Genomic DNA, 25,694 nt, shown 5'->3' with positions numbered 1-25,694 from the left:
GGGAGTGAGTCTGCAGCACCTTGTTCTAAAGCAGAAATTACCTCAAGCTGCAGTAATCCGATTGAGAAACCCATTCAGGAGTGTGTCAGCCTAATCCTTTAATATCAAATACACAAGTAAATATTTATTGGGGAAAAAAACCTCTGAAAACCCTTAATTTCCAATAGCTCCCTGCTACAATTCCATAGGGGGATTTAAAAACAACAAAGTATTAGTCTGTTTCCTATTGTGTGTGAGGGAGGAGGCAGGTAAATATTAAAATAGTTGTTTTCATAAAGCCAAGTACAGCCCCAGTGAAAACAGCAGAGATGCTGAATTGGTAGACAGAACTTGTAGTTTTCCATTAAAAAATGGAAATCTCTGTGCTTGAAGAGGAACTCTGCAATGCCCAGAGTGTGACATGCTCTAGGAGCAGGATGTCTGGGGTCATTGCTCTAAGGAGTTAAAGAACAGCCTTTAAAGGAAATTACTGTTCACAAAGGGGTTTGACCCAGGGCCCTCTGAACTCTGGTGCTGTTCCTCCCCATTCTGGAGCCACGAGTGTGCAAGGTCTGCCCACAACGACTGGGACAGTCACAGCTCCTCTTGTCCTCTTGTGCTTGGAAGAGACAAATTCAGGCACAAGCACAAGCAGCTCATCAGGCACAAGAGCCACAGCTGGAAAGTAAAAAACCCCTCCAGGACGCCAGGAGGGCAGCAGGGCCGGGGGAACCAGGCAGCGCTTACAGCCTCGGGCTCCTGCAGCACAGCCAGGATGAAGAGCACGTATTTCTGTCCTGGCTCCAGGGCTCTGTTCTCAAAGTTGTCGTAGTGCTTCATGTCCCCCAGGATGAAGTGCGAGGGCAGCGAGCGGAAGCGGGCGGCGATGTAGGGCCGGGGGAAGTCCAGCTGCCGCGAGTGCCGCAGGCTCCGGCGCCGCAGCCGCGCGATGTCCTGCACCAGCTGCGGGCAACAGGGCACCTGAGAGCCTGCACGGGGGCAGCAGGGAGAGCCAAACCCCCTCCCAGCCTCTGCTCCCTGGCTGCTCGGAGTGAGGAGCACAGGTACCCCAAACACCCCTCCCAGCCTGGCTGCTCCCTGGCTGCATGAATGAGGAGCACAGGTACCCAAAATCCCCTCCCAGTCTGGGGAGCACAGGTACCCAAAATCCCCTCCCAGTCTGGGGAGCACAGGTACCCCAAATCCCCCTCCCAGCCTGGCTGCCCTGATGAGGAGCAAAGGTACCCCAAATCCCCCTCCCAGCCTGGCTGCCCTGATGAGGAGCACAGGTACCCCAAATCCCCCTGCCAGTCTGGGGAGCACAGGTACCCCAAATCCCCTCCCAGTCTGGGGAGCACAGGTACCCCAAATCCCCCTCCCAATCTGGGGAGCACAGGTACCCAAAATCCCCCTCCCAGCCTGGCTGCCCTGATGAGGAGCACAGGTACCCAAAATCCCCCTGCCAGTCTGGGGAGCACAGGTACCCCAAATCCCCCTCCCAGCCTGGCTGCCCTGATGAGGAGCAAAGGTACCCCAAATCCCCCTCCCAGCCTGGCTGCCCTGATGAGGAGCACAGGAACCCCAAATCCCCCTGCCAGTCTGGGGAGCACAGGTACCCCAAACCCCCCTGCCAGCCCTCAGGTCCCCATCCCATTCCCGCTGCTCTCTCTCCCCCTGTGCTGAGTCCAGCTTCAGCCACACTCACCTCCTCCAGGTCCATCTCCTCAGGGCTGCCCAGGGGGTTGAGGAACTGTCCCCCCCGGGACTTCCTCAGAGGCACCACCACAATGTAGAAAGCTCTAAATGTTGGCAATGACAAGAAGAAACAGAAGGAATGAGCCATGGAAGAAGGGAGCACACACACTGATGTGAGTTTGCCCAAAGTGCCCCACTGGCTCGAGCCCCTTATTCTGCATTCAGCACAGCTGCTGTTCCTGGAAGGAGCTGGGTTCAGTGGCAGCCCCACGTCTCCTTGTGCACTCCCTGCACACTTCTTTGGCTTTCCCTGTTAGTTGTGGAACAGTCAGGAAGGCTGGAAATGCAGGGATCACCCTCCTGGTACTGCCCCTGGGGGTTTCCAGCCATCAGGGCTGACCCCCAAAACACAAACTGAGCCCCCAGCCCTGCAGTTAAACAGAAACCTACTGGACAGGCACAGAGCTCTTCACGTCGGGGAGAATCACCACCACGTTGCCATCAGCATCAGGCTTGTGGGTCACCTCTGGCTTCTTGGACAACATGTCAGCAGCAGTCCAGGCTGCCACGTTCTGCTGCAGCCCCCCCATGCTGTTGCCCTGGTTCATCAGCACGAAGTTGTAGAAGGTGCGGGGCCTCAGGTGCGTGATGAGTTTCTTGGTGGTCCGGCCGTCCACGTCGACGTGCAGCCCGTTGTACTGGATCTGTGGGAGGGGAGGAGGTTCTTCCCTGAGCAAGCTCCTTCCTTCCCATCCCTTCCTTGTGCAGGGAACATGGAGCACCCAGCCCTGAAGAGCTGGGGCACACGTGGGGAGAAACCCCTGCCCTCCACTTGCCTTGTATGGGGTAGGAGAGTTGTAATTCTCAGGGAACTCCCAGCTCAGGAGGACAGATGTCTTTGTCACCATCTTCACCTTGAAGTTTTTGGGTAAAACTGCAGAGAAAAAAGTGAGGAGGAAGGGGAGAAAGGAGAAGAAAAGGCAGCAGAGGGAAGGAAGAGCAGGAAAGAGAAGGAAGAGAATGTCAAGTGCTGGAAGAGGGGCCTGCCAGGCTGGGTCTGGCTGCGGCTGCAGGAACTGAAGGGATTGCTCCTGCCTCCACTGTGCTTGAGTTTTGCCAAGGTCCATCTCCCAGTGCTCCCTGTCCCTGTGCCTAACCCCAGCAGGGCACGTGGCTGTGCCCCCACACTCTGGGCCTGGGTGGCTGCTGCAGGAACGAGGTGCTGCCTGGCTGAGCATGCTCAGGTGAAGAAAAACCCATCCCAGGTCACGGCTTGAGGGTTTTGGCTTTTTTTTTTTTTTTTAATTTTTGCTCTTTTCTTTTGGCTGCTTGCAAAAGCTGAAGAAAATGCTCTTCCCACCTGTAGAGTGACTGGCCCCCCCCTTCAGGTGCCAGTGACAGGAGGTGTCCGGACTTAACTTAGAAGAAAGCGGTAAAAGGGACTTACCTGGCCCAAGGCAGAGAGGAGCGGAGGGACTGAGAGTGACACCAGAGTGCTTTGCATTTTACTCACGAGCCTGGCTGAGCCCGGCCTGACCTCTCCAGCTCTCTTGCCTCCCGGCACCAGCCCCGGATACAAGGGGAGAGAGGGAGGAGAAACCGGTGAGTCCTACCTTGGTCCAGCTGGAACGTCCGATACTGGACGGTCGGGCTGTAGGGCCCGGGGCCTTTACTGGTGTGAGCACGGATTTTAACGTCATAGGCGGTGTTGGGTTTGAGGCCGTTGAGGGTGTACGAGTTCTCTGGGGAGGGGGGCAGCTCTTTTTCCAGCAGGTTCCCGGGAGAACCGGCTTCCCGGTAGGCCACGGTGTATTTGACGATGGCGCCGTTCCTCTCGGCCAGCACGGGGGGCAGCCAGCCGAACTGCACCGACATGGACGTGACATTGCTGGCCTCCAGGATCTGGGGGTACCCCTTGGGGATGTCCTCGGGGGTGCTGAGTTCCTGCACGGCTTCCTCCCCGAAGCCGGCCCGGCTTTTCACGGCCAGCTTGAAGACGTAGGTGGCGCCCTTGTGGATGCTGGTGGCGATGTACTTATCCTCCAGAGCCGAGAACTCCAGCGTGGCCAGAGGGGCCACGTCCTTGCGGCCAAACTGCAGCCGGTAGCCCAGCACCTGGCCCTCGGCGCCCAGCGGCGGCTCCCACTTCACCAGCAGGGTGTTCTCCTCTGTCTGGTGCACAGACAGGATGGGCTTTCCTGGGACTGGCAGAGAAGAGAGACACACAGGAGCTGCAGGGGCTCTTCAGCTCCACGGAACCCCAACTGCTGCCACCCTGTACGCCCTAAACAGTTTGGGAAACGAGGAGCACTGCCAACATGTCAGCTGTGAGCTGCTGACACACTGCTGAATTTATTTCCTTCCCTTTGTTCAGGACGTGCACAGCTCCTACCCTGTCCCTGGACCACTCACCCTCCACCACTGGGAAGGGCAGACTCAGGAGTCAGGCTCCCAGCCTCCTGTCCCAGTTGCTTCCCAGGGCAGGGAAAAACAAACCTGGAGTCTCCAAAGTCCCAGCCTCCCTCCCTCTCTCCATTACACAGCCCAGCTCATGCAGAAAGAGCCTGGAACAGATTGGCCCAGGCTGGGGAGTCCAGAGCAGCTGAGGGTGAAGCAATGAGGGATGGAAGGAAGTCTGGGCAGCCCCAGGTCCTGAGCAGCAGGCACAGGGCCAGCTCACACGGCTGGCAGGCAGCTCATCGCCCACTTGGGTACAGAAGGAAGCACAGGCAGAGGAGCCAGAGCCCAAAATGTGCGTGAGGCAGAGGGCAGGGAGAGCTGCTGCTCTCTCTGTGCTGCTCCTCTCCTCTGGAGGCAGGGAACTCACAGTGCTGGTGCATTTTCAGCGAGCTCCCCCACGTCTGGGGGTTCTGGGGAGCTCAGCAGTGCCATGTCTCTGCCTAATGAGCCCTGGCACTGGCTGACTGCTAAGCAAGCCCACAGCCACAGTTAAATGACACGTGCAGGCCCAGAGATCCCCGAAGCCAGAGAAAGCAGAGCATTAATTCCAGCAGCTCACGCGTCATTGACACTCAGCTCCACTATTAGAGATCTAATTTCCTTCTCTCCGCCTTGGTGTTTCTCCTGGTTGGACAGGAGGAGAGAAATGGAGCTGGGAGATGTCCCACGGCAGGAGCCTGACCAAGGGGTGAGGGCTGGAATGCTGGAAGGAGGGAGCAGGGCAGGATCTGAATGGGTCACACTGGGAACTCTGCCTGACACCTCGCTGGGGACGAGGGGCTGTCTCTAAAACAAATCCTGCATTCCTTCCAAAGTGCCAAAGAATGGCAGGGAGAGCCAGCCTCCTCCCCTGGGAATGCCTAAGGAACACATTAAAGAGAAAAAGAGTGCCATTACCTTTATGTTTCAGTTTTTATCACAAACGTTACTGTAATCAGCTGAGCTTGGAAGTATTACATCTGCACAACAAATGTTGTTTGGAATAAAGGTGAGAAGAAAGTTCAGAGAGGGGGAAGTGTTTTATTTTGCAATTGGTTTGGACAGTAAAGGAGAAAATTAGATGTATTACTGTATTTAAATTCAGCCCCCAGCCCTGAGTGATAAAGAAAGAAATCTCTCCTCTCAGAAGGTGTATTGACTCAATACTGCAAAGAAGGTAAGAATGTTACAGAGCCATTTGAAAGATTTTTTTTTTTAAACAGCTATTTCAAGTCAGGGGAAATTGAGTTTTGGGTAATAGCTGCTGTGCTGGAGAAAACATCCCTCTGTGACTGATCACCTGCACTGCAAATCCTAATGGAAGAGATGAGGGAGGGTGACAAGGGAGAGTGACAAGGGAGCCAGGCAGAGAGAAAGGCTCCAGGAGAGGAAAACAGAGAGGGTGGGGAGCCTCAGGAAGAAGGAAAGCAGAGAAGCTGGGAGTTAGTGAGGAGAAACATGGGCAGAAGGAGAAGAGGGTGAGTGAAGGAAAAGGCTTTGGCTGCTATGTGCAGGCAGAGCTCAGAACCCAGAAATGGGAGCCAGGAAAGGTCAATACTGTCAGAGTTTCTCCCTCCAGCAGTCCTGAACACGGGGGATGTACACCAGACATGGTACCAGAAGAGAAGAGTGGGCAGGACAAGCACCCACTGTCTGCCTGCTGCTCCTCAGGTCTTTGCAAATCAGCACCCTGAGAGCAGAGCTGAGCTGTCCCCAGTGCACCTGCCTGGGCCACCTGCAAAGCTGCAGTCTCTCCAGTCCTTCTGATGCACTGCAATTTACAGCCCAAGACACTACAAGGGGCAAATTCATCCTCTGTTGTGCTTCTGGGTGTGCCTGGGCTTTCTGAAGCACTGGACAGAAAATGGTGACATTTGGTGAGGGCTGCGTGTGAGGAATGAAGGGGTTTCTGCCGCCCTCAATCTAACTTTGCCCTTGGGGCAGTCTGGCTCTTGCTGCAAGTCTGTCCTTTGAGAAGGGAGTGGGATGGAAGAAGGTGAGTCTGGAGAAGCCCCTTGGCTTTAGGGAAGGGGTGAATCCCACTGGCAGAGGAAAAGGCTCTCACCTGCACCCTTGGTGGTGACCACTTTGGGCTTGCTGCGGGCACCATCTCCCTTCATGGTGTAGGCGGCCACGGTGATGGAATAGGCAGTCTCGGGCTGGAGCCCAGCAATGATCATTTCCTGTTTGCCAGATGCCAAAGGGAAACCGTGTCAGTATTCAGGCCCACACCCAAGAGCAGCCCTCTCCTCCTGGCAGGAGGCTCAGCCCTTTTCCAGCATGCAGGAAGACCAAATCCAAGGGCACGAGACACTCTGGGGCTTCTGTGGGAAGTGGCAGAGGGGGAGAGCCCCGTTCCCCTGGAGAGGCACTCACAGCTCTGCAAACACAGCCTGGCTCTGCAGGGCCCTGTGCAAGGCAGCCTCCTCCAGATCTGCCTCTCACACATTCCCTGTCTTCACACAAACCACTTCAGCATCCAAATGCTGTCGCTCCCTTCAAAGCTTTCCTCTCCACTGTGCGGCCTCAGAGGAGGCTCAGAGGTTTCAGGGAGATTACATTTTTTTTTTTTTTTCACCATTACCCCTCTCTTCCCTCCTCAAGAGATATTTTTAATGCTTTCATAATATTAAAGGGATTGCTTGAATGCAAAGTGCAAGACGACACATTCTGCTCACGCTAAAGCTCCCTGCTAAATCCCACCCCCTCCTTCCCATCCTCTATCAGCCTCCCCACACCTGGCTCCCAGGAGCTTTTGTTGGAACGCTGGCCTCAAGAACAGCCCTTCCCCAGGAGGGATGCAGCCTTTCAAAGGGCTGTGTTGGAAAAGGAACACCCGTGCTAAATCAAACAGGATGACAGCACATGCAGCAGGGTTTTCCCCAAGGCCCCAGAAAGGAGGGAGATGGGAATGTTGTGCATGTTTTATGGCTTTCCCCTCTCCTCACCCCTTCGTGCATTCAATATTAAGTCTCAGGGCAGCACTTGGGAAGAATTTGTTAGTCCTGAAAATAATTATTTCCCCTGATGGTGAGCTGGGAGTGGAACAGCAGAACCTTGGAACAGTGGGATTTTGATCAGTGACTTTGGAGGCAGGGACAGGTCTGGCTCCTGGAAGTCAAGAAAATTGTTCTGCTCTCACATCTGCCACTGAGCTTTATGAAGATTTTAAGAAAGGGGCTTTGTCTCTCTGAGATTCATTCTCCATCCCTCAAAGGGAGGCCCCTCACTTGTGCAGGGCATTGGCAATGCCCAGGAGACACAAACACCACCAGTTTAGTTGTGTTTTACCTCAGAACTCTGCCATTCCAAGAAGAAAAAGCTTTCCCCTACTTCTTGGTAGCTGTAGGATTTTGGAAAACATTTATCATTTTAGCAGAAATAGCAAATGCCAAACAGCCAAGCTGATTTTAAGGTACTTCAAAAGGAAAAGCACCAATAATGATTCGGTGCTTTGCATCAATGAGTTTCTAAGAACCTCAGCCCTTTGAGAGCACAAAGCATTTGTTCATGCTGTGGTAGCTCAGGACTCATGGATTCTGTGCTCCCAGTGCTTCCCAGGGTATCTTTTCCAGACACAGAGGTTACAAAGCAGCCCATCTGAGCTCCCTGGCCTGGTGGAAGGTGTCCCTGCTCCTGGCTGGGAGTGGAACAAGATGGCCTTTAAGGTCCCTTCCAATCCAAACTATTTTAGGATTCTCATCTGTTCAAAGCAGTCCCAAATTCAATATGCCATCTGCTTCCCCGTGGAGGAGCAGCAGACCCATCTTTCCTTCAGAGCCAAAGGGAAAACCCTGTGGGATTGCTGCGTGCTGACAAACGACACGATCACAGAGGGGCACAGAGCAGTGACAGGGAGGGGACAATGCATGGGAACACCAAAAACAGGCTCTAAAACAGGCACACTTGCACTGCAAAAAAACAAAAACAAAAAAAAAAAGGAAAAGGAAAATATCACACCACAACAGGAAGTGGGAGAAGGGAAGAGGCAGAACCAGCATGGGAGGATTTTGATGTTTTTACTTACGTATTCAGCAGTGTCATCTGTTTCCCACTGGGCAGAGAACAAGAGAGGTTTGGCACGTGAGAATACAAGAGGGGAAAGAAGGGAAAGACAGAGACACAGCATGAGGAAGGAGTCCCTGAGCAAGCAGCCACACAAGGTCAGAAGTTACCAGGCAAGCATGAGGGAAGAAGTAGAGTGGGAGAAATTAGTGGATTCCACTGCGGCCTTGGCCTGAATTAAAAGACTTCCCAGACACAGCAAGGATGAACGGATGGATGGATGGATATTTATCTATCTCAGTGCTGGGACAGCAGCTCATACTCTTCCACAGCAACATTGTCTGGGAGCACAAATGAGAGACAGAGGTGCGGCAGAGCCACATCCACACCTTGTCCCATATCCCCTTTTGGCCCTTCAGCAGAGTCACACTGCCCACAACAGCCACATCCCCCCTTCCCCAGCCTCCCGGGGCTGGCCCAGGTGAGCCCTTACCTGGGCATCAGCCAGCATGATGTCCTTGATGTGGGGCAGCCCCCTGGCCTCGCCGTTCTCCATGCGCACGTAGTGCACCTGGTAGCCGCGGATCTGGCCGTGCTGCCGGCTGGGCACCGGCGAGCGCCAGAACACCTGGATGGCCGAGGAGTTGAGCACCTCCACCTCCACCTTCCGTGGAGGAGCGCTGGGCACTGCAGGGAGGGAGGGAGGGAGGGAGGCAACCAGGGGTTCTGGTCATTGGGTGTTGAAATTTGGAAGTCTCTTTTCCCAGCCCGGCACTTGAAGGAGTCAGAGCTCTTCAGTTCTCGGTCTCAAGGTTGTTTATTGTTCTTTATTGATAAAATTTTTTCTCCTGTCCTGCTGAGGTCAGTTTAGCAAAACAGCTCAGGACACTCTGCCTGCCCCTGGGTGGTGTTGTATCTTTATACTAAAAACTACAAATACAATGTTTACAATTACTTCCCAATACCTATCACCTGTGTTAGACAGTGAGCTTCTACTCTAAACCAATCTGTAAGTGCCAACATCACAGCAGAAGAGGGAGGCCAAGAAGAAGAAGGAGAAATGCAGGACACTCTCAGATCCCTCCATCTTGCCCTCTGGACCTCCATTCTAGAAACCCCAAAATCTACTTTTTCACCTCGTGATAAATTCACTAGCACTCTACCTAATTTTTTGTGGCTTGCAGATCTTCATCTAAGGTTGGTAACTTGCTCCATGGGTCATAACCAAACCCACACAGGGGCATTTTGGGCTCTGTGCCAGGGTCATGAGACCCCTGGCAGGGGTTCTGGCTGCTCAGAGGGATTTCCTGGGTCCTGACAATTGGGGGTCTGCTGGGAGCCCATCCCTGCTCCTCTGGATTTGAGCTCTGGGAGGAGACCTGAGCATCCCATCACCTGGCACTGCCCTCCCAGTTCTGGGGGATTGTGAGGGTCTGTGGGACCTGATCTGCACGGCCTGGACACAGGGATGGTGTCACTGTTCAGAGCTGAGTGGCATAAAGCACACATCTTTACTTCAGACTGCTCCTTTTATACAGGTAGACCTGACTGGTCATCTAATCAATACATTTCACCTGACTGGCTAATTAACAAGACACCCATTTATAAACAATCTTATGAGAATAACAAGAAAACAGCTATTAGGAAAACAACACCTGTAGGTTGTTTTTAATAATAAGCTATCATTGTTTATCTCCAGCTCCCTAAATTCTCCCAATATTATCTGAGGTCCTACCCTCACATTGAGGGTGCTCCTCTCCCTTCATGCACCCATTCATCCTTTTCCCTGGTTTTATTTTGTTGTAGAAATACCAGGAAAAGTCAGGTCTCTGAGTGGGGCCACTGAACTGTTGTCACTCAAGGCTTTTGAAACTTCAACAGATTCCTCCTTTCTACAACTGACAAAAGCTCTGAGGTAGTAACAAGGACTGTGTGGGAAGAACTCTTTAAAACACGTGCTCTCAGGCACAGAGTGGGATTCTTGGGGCTGTCCCATGCAGGACCAGGAGCTGGACTTGGCTGATCCTTGTGGGTCCCATCCAACTCAGGATATACAATGATTCAAGTCCTGGCAGCAAAGGTTTTCCTCACAGCAAAGGTTTTTAGTGCCTTGGCTGCTCCTGGCTCAGTGAGAGCATCTTTGCAGAGGGAGTGGTGCAGTCAAGACTCAGAGATATTAAGACCAATCCAGGGGAGGAGAACCCTATAGACCCCAGTGCTCGGATGGCACCTGAGGATGGTGCAGTCAAGACCCAGAGATATTGAGAAAGACCCATAAAATACAGGGGAGAGGAACCCTACAGACCTCATAAATGCAGGGGAGGGAAACCCCACAGACCCCAGTGCTCAGAGAGCACCAAAGGATGGTGCAGTCAAGACTTGGAAATATTAAGACCCTGTAAATCCAGGAGAGGGGAACCCTACAGACCCCGTAAATGTAGGAGAGGGGAACCCTACAGAACCCGTAAATGTAGGGGAGGGGAACCCTATAGACCCCATAAATGCAGGGGAGGAGAACCCTACAGTCCCAGATGGCACCAGAGGATGCCGGGTCATGGGGTGACGGCACCAGGTGATGGGGTGATGGCACCAGAAGATGCCGCACAACCCAGATCTTCAATCCCACTCCAGCTCTGGCCCGGCACCACTCAAGACCCACGGGAAGAGCCTGCCTGTGGGACTGCTGATGGGAACAACCCCCTGCAGGGACAGGAACCACCCCCCAGCAGAACCCAAACCCTTCTCACTCACCATCTTCATCCGTGCGCACGATGACCGGCGAGCTCTCCGGGCCCGGCCCCACCTCCGTGTGAGCCACCACGGTGACGCGGTACTCGGTCCACTTCTCCAGGGACTCCAGCAGGATCTGACTGGTGGTTGGGGGGATATCATTCACCTCCTTTAGCTCCGTGTCCTCCGAGTCCAGCGCTCGATAGTGGACGCTGTAGCCGGCCAGGACGCCGTTCTGGCTCTCGGCCGGCGGCGGCCGCCAACTTACCAGAATGGCGGTGGAGCGGGTGCTGACACATTTTACATCTTGAGGGGGGGCAGACGGTTCTAGGAGGGGGGGGGGGAAAATTCAGGAGCAGGGAGAAAGGGGAAAGAAGGGGGAGGGAAAAAAAAAACAAACAAAAGATGGGAAAGATAAAAGAAAAAAAAAAAGGAAAATGATAACAAAAAAATCTAAAATAAAACGTACGAAAGTTTGGTTTAGGAAGATAAAATTAAAAGAGAAGAGAGCTTTTTTGTTGTTGTCTTTTTTTTTTTTTTTTCCGAAATGAAGAGAGTTTTTTTTTCAAAAAAAAAAAAAAAAAGCCAACAGAAATTAAATGGGGCATCAAAACTGAAATGGTGTAAAGCAAAGGACTAAACCAGCAAGCGGGCCAGCCAAGAGGAGTCCTGCTGCTTCCACTAAGCTGGCACCAGCTACACACCCAGCTGCACCCTATAAAAGCCCTTTCCTTTGGCTCCCTGTTTTACAGCAGCCTGGCAAATCCTGCTCTGGCTCAGAAAGCACTTTCCAACCTCAGTCTCTGGGATCTTGAATTTCTTTGAAGTGATCTGTGAAAATTAAGTAAGAAAAGCAAATCTTTTGCCAGGAGGCTTAAATTTAAGAGTCTGTACCTCCAGATGGAAGTGATTAGTTGTCCCCAGACTGGAGGAGGCCAAATCCCACAGTGGGAATGCCCAGGACACTGCCAAGCCATGGTGTTTAGAGAGGAGGGTTTTGAGAAAGCACTTGCAGAAGGAGGGAGGCAGTGGGTTTGGTGAGGTATTTGTGTATCCAGGGGATTTTCCAAAGCAGCAGCAGGTCTAATTCCCACTGCACTCTCTGCCTGAACTACACCAGGGTATTTCTGGGAGAAAACCTTGGGAACTGTGGCCCTACCCAGGCACCTTCTCAGGGTGGCAGCAGGAGGGTGACCAGGAGGTGGGGAAGGTGGAACCCACAGCTCTCCCTTAAAGCTCCTCTCTTCCATCCCCTGCCCTGGGCAGGAACAGCTGCCACCACCCAGGGGGCTCCTTGCTGGCCCTGAACACTTCCAGGAGATAGAACACACTTCTGCCTGTCACTGTGGACAACTGATCAGCACAGGGAAGCAGAGTGTGATACATTCTCAGGGCAAATCAATAAATCCAATATCACCCAACTGCTATAAAGAGCTTCTAAGTCTCTGCAGACAGGGCAGGAAACTGGGGTGGACTCACAAGCCCCCCAAGTAACAGTAGATCAGTGCTGGTCACTGCTTCTCATTCCTCTGATGCTCTTTTTGTGAGGAATGATTGTTTTCAAGCCTCTTACTCCCATCCTTGAGTCAAACCCAGATGTTTAGGCCCAGTTTGCCTCGAGGACTCTGCTAAATCCAGTCCCACTGAGCCCAGCTGGCACTGGAGTGAGAGACACACAATTCCAGGAGACAGAGGGAAGTGGTTTTTCAAAAAGGGCAGAGATAATCCTTCCACTGCTGTCTGAGCACTGCCCAGTAGGACATTTTGGGTGCTTTCCTTCTATTTTTATGCACTATTACTGTCTTTAACCTGGCAGAATGGCTCCCTTCTCCCCAGCACTCCCAGTGAGGAGGCTGACAAGCCCTGGCCATGGCTGGCCACGCAAAACAACACAGAAGATGTCAAATTAACCAAACCAAAAGGAACAAACTGGAAAATAAAATGTAAACCAAGCCAATAATTTGAAACAAAAAGAAAAAAAAAAACAAACAAACACCAGAAAGGAAATCATAATAATAAAATAATACTGATATAAAAAAGTGACTCCTTCCAGAACATTCCCAGTCTGTTTACCTACCTTCCACGCTTCAACTGCTAACTTATAAGACTTTCTTACAAGAGAACAAGAGGAACTGAGCTACGAGGCCAGACCAAGCTCCTGGTGGGTTTCTGCACATGACTGGCTTTTAAAATGCCACTCTGCTCACGATGATCCCCCCAAGTCCTCCCCCACCAGCAGAACCCCAGCTACTATTGCAGAAATGGCAATTTTGGACCCCAATCTGTTCTCTTTTTGCTAAACTGTCAGCACAGAGAGCAGGACAGCACGTTCCCAGTGACAGATCTCCTTCCCTCTGGCTCTCTCCATCTGCTGTGATTGCTGCACCACCTCTCCAGGACAGAGGTGCACTGCTCATCCCATGTCCCAGAACCAGCTCAAGGATGGTTTCAAGGCATGGAGGGACAGACTCAGCCCTCTCCCACTGCTGCCACGGTGCCATTCCCTTCTTGTTTTTGTCCTCATCAGAGGCTGGGCATATTAAAACCCACCTTTCCTGCTTAGCTCCAGCCAAAGCCACCACAGCTGAGAAACCCACTGCAGAGAGGGTCTGACCTGACCTACCCTTCCATCCTGCACCTCATTCTGAAAGCCCCAGAAGCAGAGCTCAGCTCCAGCTGGCCCTGGGCTCACTGTCTGCGCTGCCACGCTCGCTCACTCACCCTCTACGCTCCAGCACAGGGACCTACTGAGAGGCCCTGGGGTGAGGCCTCCTTTTGGGATGGTTTTGCACTTTCTCTGGTCAGAGAGGCAGGGTTGGGGGTGGGTGATGGGGGAGAAGGCCCAGGGGCTGCCTGGCCCCCTCCCCGTCGGAGGAGAACAGCCAGGGGTGCTGGCTGGCCACGCTGGACACGCCTCTGGGAGCTCATGGCCCTGTTCCCTTCACAATCCAGCCCAACCTGTGCGACCCTGGGGACGCTGGGGACAGCGCCAGGAGCCCAGTGCCACCAACCCCAGCGGGGCTGCGAGCTCAGCTCTGCAAGCAGCCCCTCCCTGGGCTCAGCCAGGAGCCCCCAGGCAGGAGAGCTCTGCCTTGGCCTGCTGGCTGCTCCCACCAGCCTTTTGGGACCCCTCCCCACCCTCCCAGGGCTCCAGGACATCTGGGAGTGTGTGCAGAGCCACCAGCGGTGAGCCTGCAGCCACAGGGTGGACTGTATTTGTGAATCTGCTTGAGACCAGCCAGTACTCACCTGAGCTGCACCTTTTACATGCTTTAAAGTTGACTGTCCAAGCCACAAGAATGACCCTTACTGACCTTGCACAATATCATGTTTTTTAACCCTTTAGGTACCATAGACTTTGGGGATTTCATTCACTTGGTGTTCTGTGAGGAGGGGGACAGGAGGGAGAGCGGAGCTACGTGGGGGGAAATCCTTCCTTGGGCAGGAACAGAGGGTGAGAAAGGCCCATTGTTCCTGCACACCTGCACGGGCAGCCTCACAGCACCCACCCTGCCACCCCTGCCTGCTGAGCACGCTTTGCCCTCTGGAATTTCCCAGTGGGAGAGTTGCCAGGGAGCCTGGGAAGGTCATGGCTAACCAGAAAGGGCAAACCAGCTTCTCCCAGCCATGAGAGTCTGTTTTGTTTGTTTTACAAGCTATGTCTCTGGTACTTGAAGAGTTAAAACCCAGCTACTTCAAGAAGAAAAAGATACTTTACCTTTAGTTTAATGGATTTTACTTGGGTTATGATGCTCAGGAGGAGCCACCCTGGCAGGGAGGTGCAGGGAGGGGATGCCACATGCGGGTGGGTGCTGAGAGGGGACAGCAGGAGCAGAAGGCAGAGCAGGGAGAGGCTCTGTCACTCCAGGGACAAGATGCCACCGTGGTGTGACATGGCCCAGCCAGGGAGAGGGACAGCAGGGAGCTGGCTCATCTGGGCACAGGGCATGCAGGCAGGCAAGCAGAGAGCAGAGAGAGAAGAAAGAAGAGGCATGGAGCAGGCCAAGGAGGAGCTGAACGGAAAAGGAGCTGAGGAGGGAAGACACAAAAGCCTGTCCCGAGCCAGAAGGTCTGTGAGCCGAAGGATGTCACCCGGAGCAGGGAGAATTGACTCGTTCCTCCAACAGCCAGCCAGGAAAAAATGTTTCACCGTGTTACAGGACACTGACAGCTCCCAGCTGATGTTCTTAAGAGCATTAAAATAATGAGACTCTCCCCATGAAAGCTGAGCTACAGAGAGAGAAATCCGTCCGTGTTCTGGGCAGATGCCAAGTTAGAAAAAGCCCCAAAGCTTTCCCTTTTCCCAGATCCCCTTTTCCTCACCCTTAAGGGACAAATTTTCACTGAGGCCTACTGCCACCAGCTGCCACACCCCTCTTCCAGCTTGTTTTATTGAACCAGAAAGCACAAATCCCAGACCATCTTTGCCTCCCATCCCCACAGGTCTCAAGGAGAGAAACCCCTTGAAAAACAGAAGCAGAGTGTAAGTTTAACACTTATTTTTCAGGTCCTTTCAGTTCATTTCCCCCACCCCACAGAGATGCTCCCTCTGACAGTACCACACTGGGATCAGAACCAGCAGATGTGCAGCAGAGTCAGGAAAGGATTTTCCTATGAAACGTAGAGAGAGTATGGAGAAAAAAAAAAGAAAGAAAAAAGGGGAAAAACATTTGAAGGAAAGAAAAACCAAAAAAATCTTTGAATGGAGTGCAGGCCTGAGAAAGCCCCAGTAAGGAATTCTGTCTATGCAGAAACAGACTCCCCTTTCTTCCCACTCCTCAGGGGACAGAAAGAGAAGGAGACAGGGAAAGGGAGAGACAGCAGGATGTGACAATTAAAAAGCCCAGCCGAGAGCCTGCTGCTCCCCCTTGTTAGGGACTCTGAGGGATGGGAGCAGGGCTCTCCCTCCTCACACTGGTGACCAGAGCCACTTCTGAGTTAGTTCTGCTCCCGGCTACTCCAAACTGCAGCAGAGTGATTTAGTAGAGATGAGAGGAGACAGAAAACACAAAGAACAGCTGCCACAGCCACTCATGCAGTGAAAAAACACCTCATTTAAAAGCAAAGATCTGTGAAAAGCCCAGGTTGAAATATTGCCATCCAGGGTTATTGTCCCCAGGGCAACAGCGAAGGGAGACAATCCATTAAACTAAAACCAGCACGTTTTGAGTTGCATACACTCCATCCTGGTGTCATCAGCCTCCACAGGGCTCCTCTCTTCTGCTCTGCTGGAGCCCAAACGGGGCCATTCCCAGAGCTCCAGGCCTTCCTCCCCTTGGCTGTGGAGGTGCTCATGGACAAGAGCATGGGGACTGCTTCCCCAAAGGCTGGGGAAGGCTGGGCCTGTGAACAATCACCTTCCCTGCTCCTCTCCCTCCCTCTTCCCCTTCCTGGCAGCGCTGGGCTTGTGTGGGACAGGCTGTGGCTGCCATCCCTACCATCCCCTGAGCATGCTCAGCACCATGGCCAGCATGGCCACCACGAGAGGACGGTGCTACCCAGCCCCAGCTCCCCAGAGCCCAGCTCTGCTCCTGGCTCACGTCTCAGCTACCTGGAGCGGTGAGGGGAGAGGGCAGCAGCTCCCAAAGGTGTCCCCCCCTCCCTGGAGTGAAGTGGAGCCCCCAGCTCCGTCCCCCTGTGCCCACCATGTCTGGCTCCCTGACCGTGGTGCCCTCAGAGAAGGGTGGGAAAGGAGAGACACCTACTAGACTGCAAGGTGCGCTCTCGGACCTCCGGGGTGAAGGCCCCCAGCCCCAGGGCCGAGCGGGCGGCCAGCCGGAAGACATACTCAGTGTTGGGCTTCAGGCCTTCCACCGTGAACGACGTCGTGGGCTCGAAGTTCTTCAGCACCTGGGGGTGGGCGAGGGGGGAAGAGAAAAATAAACCCAAACAACAGGCAGCAGAGGTGAGGCCTGCCCAGAGACACTGCCCTGCTCCCCTCGCTCCACGGTAGGGCCGGGGAGCTCCTTGGTCCCAACCCTGCTGCACTTTGGGCTCACCTCCTTGCTGTGGTCTCCCTCCTTGTAGAGGAGCTCGTACTTCACTATGATCTCCTGGCGTGGGGGGCTCCACGACAGCACAATGCTCGTCTCGGTCTTGGCTTCTGCTCGGAAGTTCATCGGCTGCCCGGGAACTGGTACAGAGAGGGAGCCAATGGGGCACAGGAGGCAACGTGAGAAACAGGAGAAACCACATTAACTTGGCTAATTTGGAGGCTCATGCCCTGTTTTCTTCAAAGCCTGTGTGGGAAGAGCACGTCAGCAGCAAAATGCCACACTGCAGCGTGGGCAGGTCCTGCCTCTAAAGCTGTGGAGTTACATCCCACTGCAGGACTCCAGTGTGAGCAGAGCTGCTAGAGATGGAAGAATCCCAGTGGATCATATGCCTCTTTCTCAGCAGTGCAGAATACAACCCTTCCCATCAATCCCAGTATTATAAGATTCTGGAAGGAGGAAGCCCATGAGCAGCCCATTGAGGGCACAGGGTTTCCTCCCATACCCCAAGCCAAAAATGTGCTGGGTGACAGCCCGTGATAAAACACCTTGTGTTTGCAGCTCAACACATAAGGCTCATTCCCCACTCATCTCTGACAAAGTAGTTCCTGGGTATTTCAGGTAGAGTTAAATTGTCACTACTACCTGGGCACTTTTACATCTGTTAAAGACATTTAGAATCATGGAATGGTTTGGGTTGGAAGAGACCATAACGTTCATCCAGTTCCCTGAGCAGGGACACCTTTCACTATCCCAAGCTGCTCCAAGCCCTGTCCAACCTGGCCTTGGACACTTCCAGGGATCATGGTGCAGCCACATCTTCTCTGGGCACCCCGTGCCAGGTCCTCCCCATCCTCCAAGTAAATAATTCCTTCCCAACATCACATCTAAACCTCCAAATCCAACCAGCAGCTCTCCTCCCCACAGCCCAGCTCAGCCACACAGGTGCTCACCTCCTTGCTGCGTCTTAACCTGGATGGGGTCGGACAGGGGCCCGTCCCCCACGGAGGTGAAGGCCAGCACTCTGACGGTGTAGGTCTCATCCTCCAGGAGGCTGCCCACGGTGGTCAGCAGGCTGTCATCCACGTTGTGCTTCTGCCAGTTGCTGACGGGCTGCTCGGGCTCCATGGTGTAATAGACGCGGTAGCCGCGGATCTGCCCGTTGGGCTCCACCGGTTCCTCCCACTGGATGATCATGGTGGTGCTGCTCAGCATGCGGCCCTGCACGTTGCGGGGGGCACTGGCAGGGGCCTGCTCCCCCGTGCGGGTGACCACCGACTCGCTGGGGGGGCCCTGCCCGATGCTGTTGACTGCAGACACCCAGATCTCGTACTCGGAGTTGGGGCTGAGCCCCCCGATGCTGTAGCGCGTGGTGGTGATGTCCTCCTTGATCTGGTAGGGTCCGTCCTGGCTCTTGGACTTGTACTCAATGACATAGTAGGACACGGGGTCTGGGTTGCCAGAGTCCCAGGTGATGGTGATACTCGTTGCTGTTGTCTCTGTCACCACTGGCGTCCCAGGAGCCTTGGGAAGTGCTGAGAATCAGGAAGAACAGGCATTTAAAAAAAACCACAGATGCTGAAATGGCACCTAATTGGTCTGGTGAGGGCTGCAGGAGCCGGAGGCACAGCACCAATCCCAAATCCCAGCAGCTCAGGGAAGTGCTGCTGGAACATGAGGAACCTAGTTATCCACTCTATTATCCTCCTTAAACTGCTCCATCAAAGGCAAAGTGTTCAGCTAAACATCTGGAATCATTAGCACAGGCTTCAGCTGCACATCCGCCCTCGCAGGGCAGGGAGGGAGAGCAGCTCCTCAGCTCCTTCCCAGCACGTGCTCACATCTCTGCTGAGCCTCCACAGGCAAGGAACGGCACAGGACAGGCTCTGCTCTCCAGAACAAATTTCCAGAAATGGTGGGAAGGGTTCCCCTCAAGGCACAAACTGTGTTAATCCCCATCTCCCCTCTCCCTCAGCCAGGGAGTCCCCCCTGAGCCTGCTGGGGACTGCTCAGCACTTTAACTGCACCTGATACCTGTTCTCACTTCACCTGTTCTCCAGCTTCATGTGCAGTCCTCACTGCACACTTCAGACCCTTTTCAACCCTCCTTATCAACTTCTTCTTATCATGGAATCCCAGAATGTTTTGGGTTGAAAGGGGCCTTAAAGCCCATCCAGTGGACACTTTCCACTGGCCTAGGTGGCTCCAAGCCCTTTCCAACCTGGCCTTGAAGCCTGACTTCTCTAGACCTGGTCTCAGTAAAGCTCAAACTTCTCCTTTCACCTTCTGCCCAGGAGAGCTCACACACAGGAACAGTGCAGGGAACAGGATCCAAACAAAATTACAAAAGACAGAAGGTACCAGCAGGGTGAGATTCCCCATGTGAGGAGATGGGAGAGTTGGAAGCAGAAGCAGTCTGCCCTACACAGCAGCTTTTTAGATTGAGGGGGTAAGACAGGGAAAAAAAGGAAGGAAGGAAATACTGAGGAACATAAAGAGCACCTGAGTCCAGCCCCAGGCATCCTTCTGCTGGCACAAGAGCCCCACTGCCCGTGCAGCAGCTCAGAATGAGCCATGCCAAGATTCTCTACCCCCTACTCATTCCTCCTGTCAGACCTTCCTCAGACAGATCACTGATACAACAGGATTGTTTATTTCTTTTTCTTTATCCCTCCCTTTCTCCCAAGTGTTTCTCCTCTCCCCCACCCTGGGATCCTTTCCCACCCCGCCTCTCCCAGATCCCTCACGGGCAACACCAGTACTTGGAGCAGACAGCAGCTCACACAGAGCTCTACACTCACCCAACCTCAGGGGTTCCTGCTTGGGTTTAATACTCCCCTGCTGAGGACAGAATAGATTGAAGATGGCACCCGTGCTCCTCCTGGGAATCACTAGCTGGAAGCTGGGCTTATTCCCCATCTTGCTGAGGCAACAACGGCCACTAAGATGCTGGAACTAAGCTCTACTGCAAGGGTGCACATGCCAGAGATCCTCAGGGCCTTGGCTGAATCTCAGGCCTTGGAACAGGATGGCATGCAGGCTCCAAGCCATCCAAGGCTCCTTGCACAGTGCCCAACCAGCCTCATTTGTCAGCACAGACACAGCATGCGGGGATTTGAGCCAGTTTTCTTCATAACAAAGCAGCTCAGGTGTCCTAAAGCCAGGGAAGGTCTCCAGCCACCAGCTTCCCCTCCACTGTGGGTTTCCCTGCGTGGGGGATCCCCGAGGACATGCACAGATCCCAGCAAAGGGCACTCATGGTGCACAGGTCTGTCCTGCACAGGTAAGCACAGGGACTGACACTCCTGCAACCAGGTGCCCATGATACAGACATGGTGTCCCTGGCCATGCACACACATCCCAGTTGACGTGGACATGCAGAACTGTGTCCCTATCCATGGACACACATACCCCATTCATGCAGGACACCTGGCCATGCAGGACTGTCCCTGTCCATGCACACACAGAGCTCATTTGTGCAGGAGCACCAGGACATGCACGACTGTCCCTGTCCATGCACACACAGAGCCCATTTGTGCAGGAGCACCTGGCCATGCAGGACTGTCCCTGTCCATGCACACACATCCCACTTGTGCACCAGGACATGCAGGACTGTGTCTCCATCCATGGACACACATTCCGTTCATGCAGGACACCTGGCCATGCAGGATTGTCCCTGTCCATGCACACACACACACACTCCATTTGTGCAGGAGCACCAGGACATGCAGGACTGTCCCTGTCCATGCACACACACCCCCCATTCATGCAGGACTGTCCCTGTCCATGCACACACAAACCCCACTTGTGCAGGACACCTGGCCATGCAGGACCGTGTTCCCTGTGCAGGTCAGGCAGTCCCAGGCTCTCCCCATGCAGACACACGATGCCACAGGCACAAACCACGGCACGTCCCCACTCTGCCACAGGCCCCACCAAGGCTCCCATGCACGAGCAGGACACGTGCCCAGGGCATCCCTGCGCTCATGCTGGGACACTCAGCTCCGGCCGTGCCCACTCCCACACGTGCACTCAGGACCCTGCTCCCACTCCCTTACATTTCACCGTGATCTGGGCCACGGCTTCTATGACTCCCAGGCTGGACATGGCCACGCAGGTGTAGTTGGCAGAGTCCTTGACGTCCGTGAGCTCCAGGACGTTCCTGCCCACGGGCATGTCATCCTCGGGCGTCAGGTCCTCTGCTCCCTGCATCCACTTCACGTAGGGCATGGGCGACCCCACGGCCACGCAGGTGATGTTGACGTTGCCCCCGGGCATGATTTCATGGCTGACAGGGAGGATGGAGAAGCGAGGGGCCACACGGCGAACTGTGGACGAGACGCACAGAGGTAACAAAAAAACAAAACGGAAAAGCAAAACCAAAAACAAACGAACGAACAGAAAAACGAAGAGGGGGGAAAAAAAAATTAAAAGTAAAAAAAAAAAAAAAAAAAAAGAAAAGGAAAGGAAAGAAAAGAAAGGAGAAAAAGAAAAAAGAGTAAAAGATAATTTAAATATAGATGGGGTTTGTCACAGTTTATTTTCTTTCTTCATTAAAAACAAAACAAAAAGGCAAAGAAATTAAAAAATCAAAAACCGAAAACCAAAAAAATAAACTCCAAATAAATTCGTACTTCACAAACAATATATAGAATATAGACATAAAAGCGATATTTCATAGCAACAGGGTTCCATTGATCAAGATTAGACCCATCACAGCACAGATAAATACACAAAAATTTATTAGCAATTTCTCATCTTTACTGGCAAGAGCTGGCATGGCGAGAGCCCAAACTTCTCCTCCGTGGCCTCTGGGGCCCCCAGCTCCCCGCTCCACACCCTGGGAACCTGCTCCTCCCTCTCTCTCCCGTGGGGTCTGGGTCCTGACCCCCTTCTCCTGAGGAACAGCCCCTCCACCAGCACCCGGCGTGGTCCAGGCGCCCCCTCCAGAGAGGGGCCCTCTCCCACCCGGGGCTGCTGCAGACGTGGGGTGGGGGGCCAGGAGAAGGTTGGGATGGGGACGGAAACTTCTCAACGTTTTGCCTTGTTGGACCCAGAGAATCCAACAAAGAGAGAAGGATCGCATCCCCAGACTCCAGACGCTCCACTTGAGAAGGGAAAGGCGAAAGGACAAACGAGGGAGGAGAGGGAGTCCCCGGAGCGGGACAGAATTTGGTTGGTGTCTGCGTGTGAGAAGCGTCCAGGGGAACACAGCCCCCCTGGAGCGAGAGAGAGCGTGGAAAAGATGAGAAACTCTAATGAAATTTTTGTGGTTTTCGGGTATAGAAACCCTAACGAAGCCTCTTTAAGATCTGACACGGTTCCATCGATAGATGCAGCTCTCAGAGTCACAAACATCATGCAAAATAGGTAAAAAAGAGAGAGAGAGAAAGAGAGAAAGAGAGAGGAAAATGCAGAGAAATATAATTTCTGGGCGGTAGCAAATGCCCACATGGATACTGGATAGAAAGTGAGCGACAGAGAAAGGAAGGAAGACCAGGAGAAGGAGAACAAGAGGGGAAGGGAGAAAGAAGAGAGAGAGAGAGGGAGGGGAGGGGGAAACCCACTTTAATGCTGCATACTTTTTCTAGCTGATGTGACTCAATGTGGTGGCTCACATTGTCACATCTCAGCCCTGGCGGAATAATAAATAGAATAGAATTAATAAGAAAAACAAGGTAATGAAACTTTTAACGTTGAGAAAACAGTGACATGTTCTGTGCATCTCCTTAGCAGAGAGGTGGATGCAGCTTCCAGACCTTACACAGGAAGAACATGGACGCAAAGGGGAGGCTGTGGTTTCCTTGGCTCCATTTTCTGAGCTGCCTGGGCTGCCTGGAGGGATGTTGGGTGCCCTTCCTAAGGGGTGAAAGCAGGGGAATGGACAAAGGAGAATGTGTGTGGATCAGAGAGGGTCTAAGGAGGGGGCTGAGGGCAGGGTCTCCTCCCACAAGAAAGACAAAAGGAGACAGGACCTGGGGAAAATGCAGGAACTGCAGCAGCTGGAGGGGAGCAGGGGTGCAGGGTTCCTCCAGCTCCAGGGACAGCCATGCAGGAGCTGTCACAGGCAGGTGGGCGAGGGGCAGAGGGTCTGGGGGGCTGAGATCTCCCTGTTCCTGCTGTCTGTTCCCAGATAACCTCTGCACAACCTCTCCAAAGCTTGGTGGCTTTGCCTCGTGCCAAAGCAAAGCAAAGGACAGCAGGGCTGAGCCTGCCATTGTCCCTCCCAGTGCCTTCAGATGTCCCCTGGAACTGTCTTGGGGCTTGCTGGTGTTTGTCTTGCAGCTTTGTGGATCTTTTCCAAGGGGAAGGGCGCTGCCAGGAGAGGCTGTTTGCCGTTTAGTGGGGCTTTGGCAAACAAAAGCCAACTGCAGCCCCTGCAAGGTGACAGGGGACATTGTCACAGCAAGGTCTGCTCTCCCCATTGGGCTGTCAGACCCTTCTCTGTGAGAACCAGTAAGCCAGGAGCCAGCACTGGGAGGAAAGGAAGAGAAGACTTCCAGACTGGTGGCATTAGGAGCTCAGAGGGGACAAAGGGAATTCCTGCATGCAGGGATTTGCAGAGAGAACGGGGGGCATGCCCTCAGCTGGGAGAAGGATGGGGATGTGGAGGGAGGGGCTGCAAGCTCACCTGGCCACTGACACTAGAAGATGATTTTCTAGCTGCAGAAAGCTGTAGGGAGGTGTTTGCTCCAGCTCTGGCTCAAAGGATCAGGCAAGCTGCTCCTTGCTCCCTCCTGCCATGACGGAGAACACTCAGCCCTAGCCACGAGGGTGCACCCCTGTTCCCCACTCCATCCTGCTTCCCACTGCTCCCAGAAGTTCCACACTTCAGAAAATGGAGCCAGGTGGAAACCACACCTGTCACAGTCTGAGACAAGATGGAGAGAACTCGGAAAGAAACAAGTGGGGTCAACATGCAGACAGATCTTGGGGTGGGGATGACTCTTCTGAGGGGGGGCTGGTAGGTGACCTTCTGGAGAGGGGAGGCAAGGTGGGAAAGGTGAGGAGGAATGGGGAGACACGTCCGGACAGGATCCGGGCAGCAAACAGCATCAACAGCAACAAACAACGGCAGGTGGGATGCAAACACTGAGTTGTCATGGGAACAGAACAAGACAATTAATCCAAACCGAAGCTAATCGCAAAGAAATGAAACCCAACTGAAAAAGAAAGGGAAAAAATAAAATAAAATAAAATTAAAAAAAAAAAAAAAAAAAAAAAAAACAAGAAAAGAAAAAGAAAGAACAAACCAGAATTTAATAACTGAAAAGCATCATCTGATGTAGGGCGGAGTGCTGAGAATCGGAGTCTGAAGGGAACCCACTGTTCCTGCCTGTGGTTTTGGGCAGGGAAGGAGAAATCCACTCACAAAACACAAGCTCAGGGGCTGCACAGAGCACGTTCCCAAAAAGAGCAGCCCTGCCCTCCTCCTGACAGCTCCCAGGGTGCAGGTCAGCCCTGGGGTCTCAGGGATCCTTACTTTGGGCTGCTTTAGTGGCATTTGTCCCCCTCCAAGGGAAGCACTCAGCACCACCCCTTCCACAGGGAGGGAGAATTTGGATTAGGGCTGATAGGAGCCCAAAACAGGCAGCAGCACTTCCTTGGTGCATCCTGGTTTAAAAAAAACTAGATTCTCCTGTGTGCACAGATATACCAACATCCACACACCGATCTAGGATGGGAAAAGAACTCCAGTTAAATGTTGGGGACCTCAGAGAGTCCCCTGGATACAGCCCTGCTGTGAGAAGCACAATAAGGCACAGGGTTCATCTCTGGCTACCCAGAGCCATCAGGCTGCTGCTTATTTTAATTGCTGTAACATTTGCATTTGGCCGGAGACAGGGAATTTGTCAAGCTGAGAATCTCTGGGTCAGCCTTCAGGTCAAGGCTCAGGAGGAGGAGAGCTGTGGTGGAAAGGAAGCTGGAGATGGAATCAACACCAATTCCAGCTCTGGGTCCAGCTCCACAGCAGCTGAAGGAGGGGAATTTCACAAGAAAAAAATCAGGTGAAGAGATCCCTTCCATTTTGCTATGCAGCACTTTCAAAGGATCGGGAAGAACAGAACTGCCCTCTCTGGAAAGGAAACATTGGGATGGGGCAGTCAGGGCTCTGCTTTATAAACACTTTCCTAATAACACTTTTCCCAGTTTCTGGTGCAAGAAGGACCTTCCCTGAGTTCCAGGGGTGTTTGGTTTCCAGGCCAGCTTTGGCAGACCCCGCATGCGTACACGGATGTGCATGCTCCATGTGCAACAGCTCCCGACAGACACACACAGGCAGGCACACACAAACAGACATTGTCCATGGCCAAAAAACTCTCAGGAGCTTTTTTTTTCAAACAAGGATACAGCTTGTTACGGAGAGAACCAGATTCCAGGACTGGAGCTGGATGTTTGGGATGCAATTAAATGATTTCAATGCAGAGAAGCCATTTCAGAGGCACAGGAAAATTTTGTAAGTGCAGTTAGTTATGAGTCTGTTTAATTGTTGGATAAGCATTTCACACTGCAAATCTGCACCCCAAATTGTGCTCTTCTTTAGAAACAGAACAGATCCATAACTTTTCACACCCTTGGGCAGCCAATTGGTTTTGTTGCTGCTCACGGAGGCAGAGATTGACCCAGTTTGTGTTCTGTGAGTGGCATTTTTGGCTTTTTTTGGTCCCAATCAGCATGGCTCAGGTTCCCCACCACCACTCAGGGTCCACAAGGTGAGAGGTGTTTTTGCAAGATTTACAGACCTGATTGGAAGAAACACTGGGAGGTCCAGGGTTGACTTTTGCAACACCAAAACCCATCCTTAAAATGTGTTCCCATGATGCTGCTAATGAGAGAAACCCGAGGACCAAC

The 25,694-nt window shown here is 53.1% G+C and overlaps 1 protein-coding gene across 1 annotated transcript in view; it reads right to left on the bottom strand.

The window, feature by feature from the left end:
* PTPRS (protein tyrosine phosphatase receptor type S) overlaps positions 1-25,694 on the bottom strand; it is a 150,391-nt gene that overhangs the window by 26,331 nt on the left and 98,366 nt on the right. The window contains exons 7-19 of the mRNA XM_063161109.1: positions 20,900-21,169; positions 17,795-18,376; positions 16,848-16,981; positions 16,554-16,698; positions 10,870-11,175; positions 8,612-8,805; positions 8,141-8,167; positions 6,179-6,296; positions 3,288-3,878; positions 2,511-2,608; positions 2,125-2,378; positions 1,685-1,778; positions 727-942 (exon numbers count right to left, since the gene is read on the bottom strand). Of these exons, the coding sequence (XP_063017179.1) occupies positions 727-942; positions 1,685-1,778; positions 2,125-2,378; positions 2,511-2,608; positions 3,288-3,878; positions 6,179-6,296; positions 8,141-8,167; positions 8,612-8,805; positions 10,870-11,175; positions 16,554-16,698; positions 16,848-16,981; positions 17,795-18,376; positions 20,900-21,169 (3,029 nt within the window). The remainder of the gene's footprint in view (positions 1-726; positions 943-1,684; positions 1,779-2,124; positions 2,379-2,510; positions 2,609-3,287; positions 3,879-6,178; positions 6,297-8,140; positions 8,168-8,611; positions 8,806-10,869; positions 11,176-16,553; positions 16,699-16,847; positions 16,982-17,794; positions 18,377-20,899; positions 21,170-25,694) is intronic.

This window comes from Melospiza melodia, chromosome 7, assembly GCF_035770615.1.
Source record: "Melospiza melodia melodia isolate bMelMel2 chromosome 7, bMelMel2.pri, whole genome shotgun sequence".
NCBI classification, from domain to species: Eukaryota; Metazoa; Chordata; class Aves; order Passeriformes; family Passerellidae; genus Melospiza; species Melospiza melodia.
This window is presented reverse-complemented; position numbering and strand designations above follow the sequence as displayed.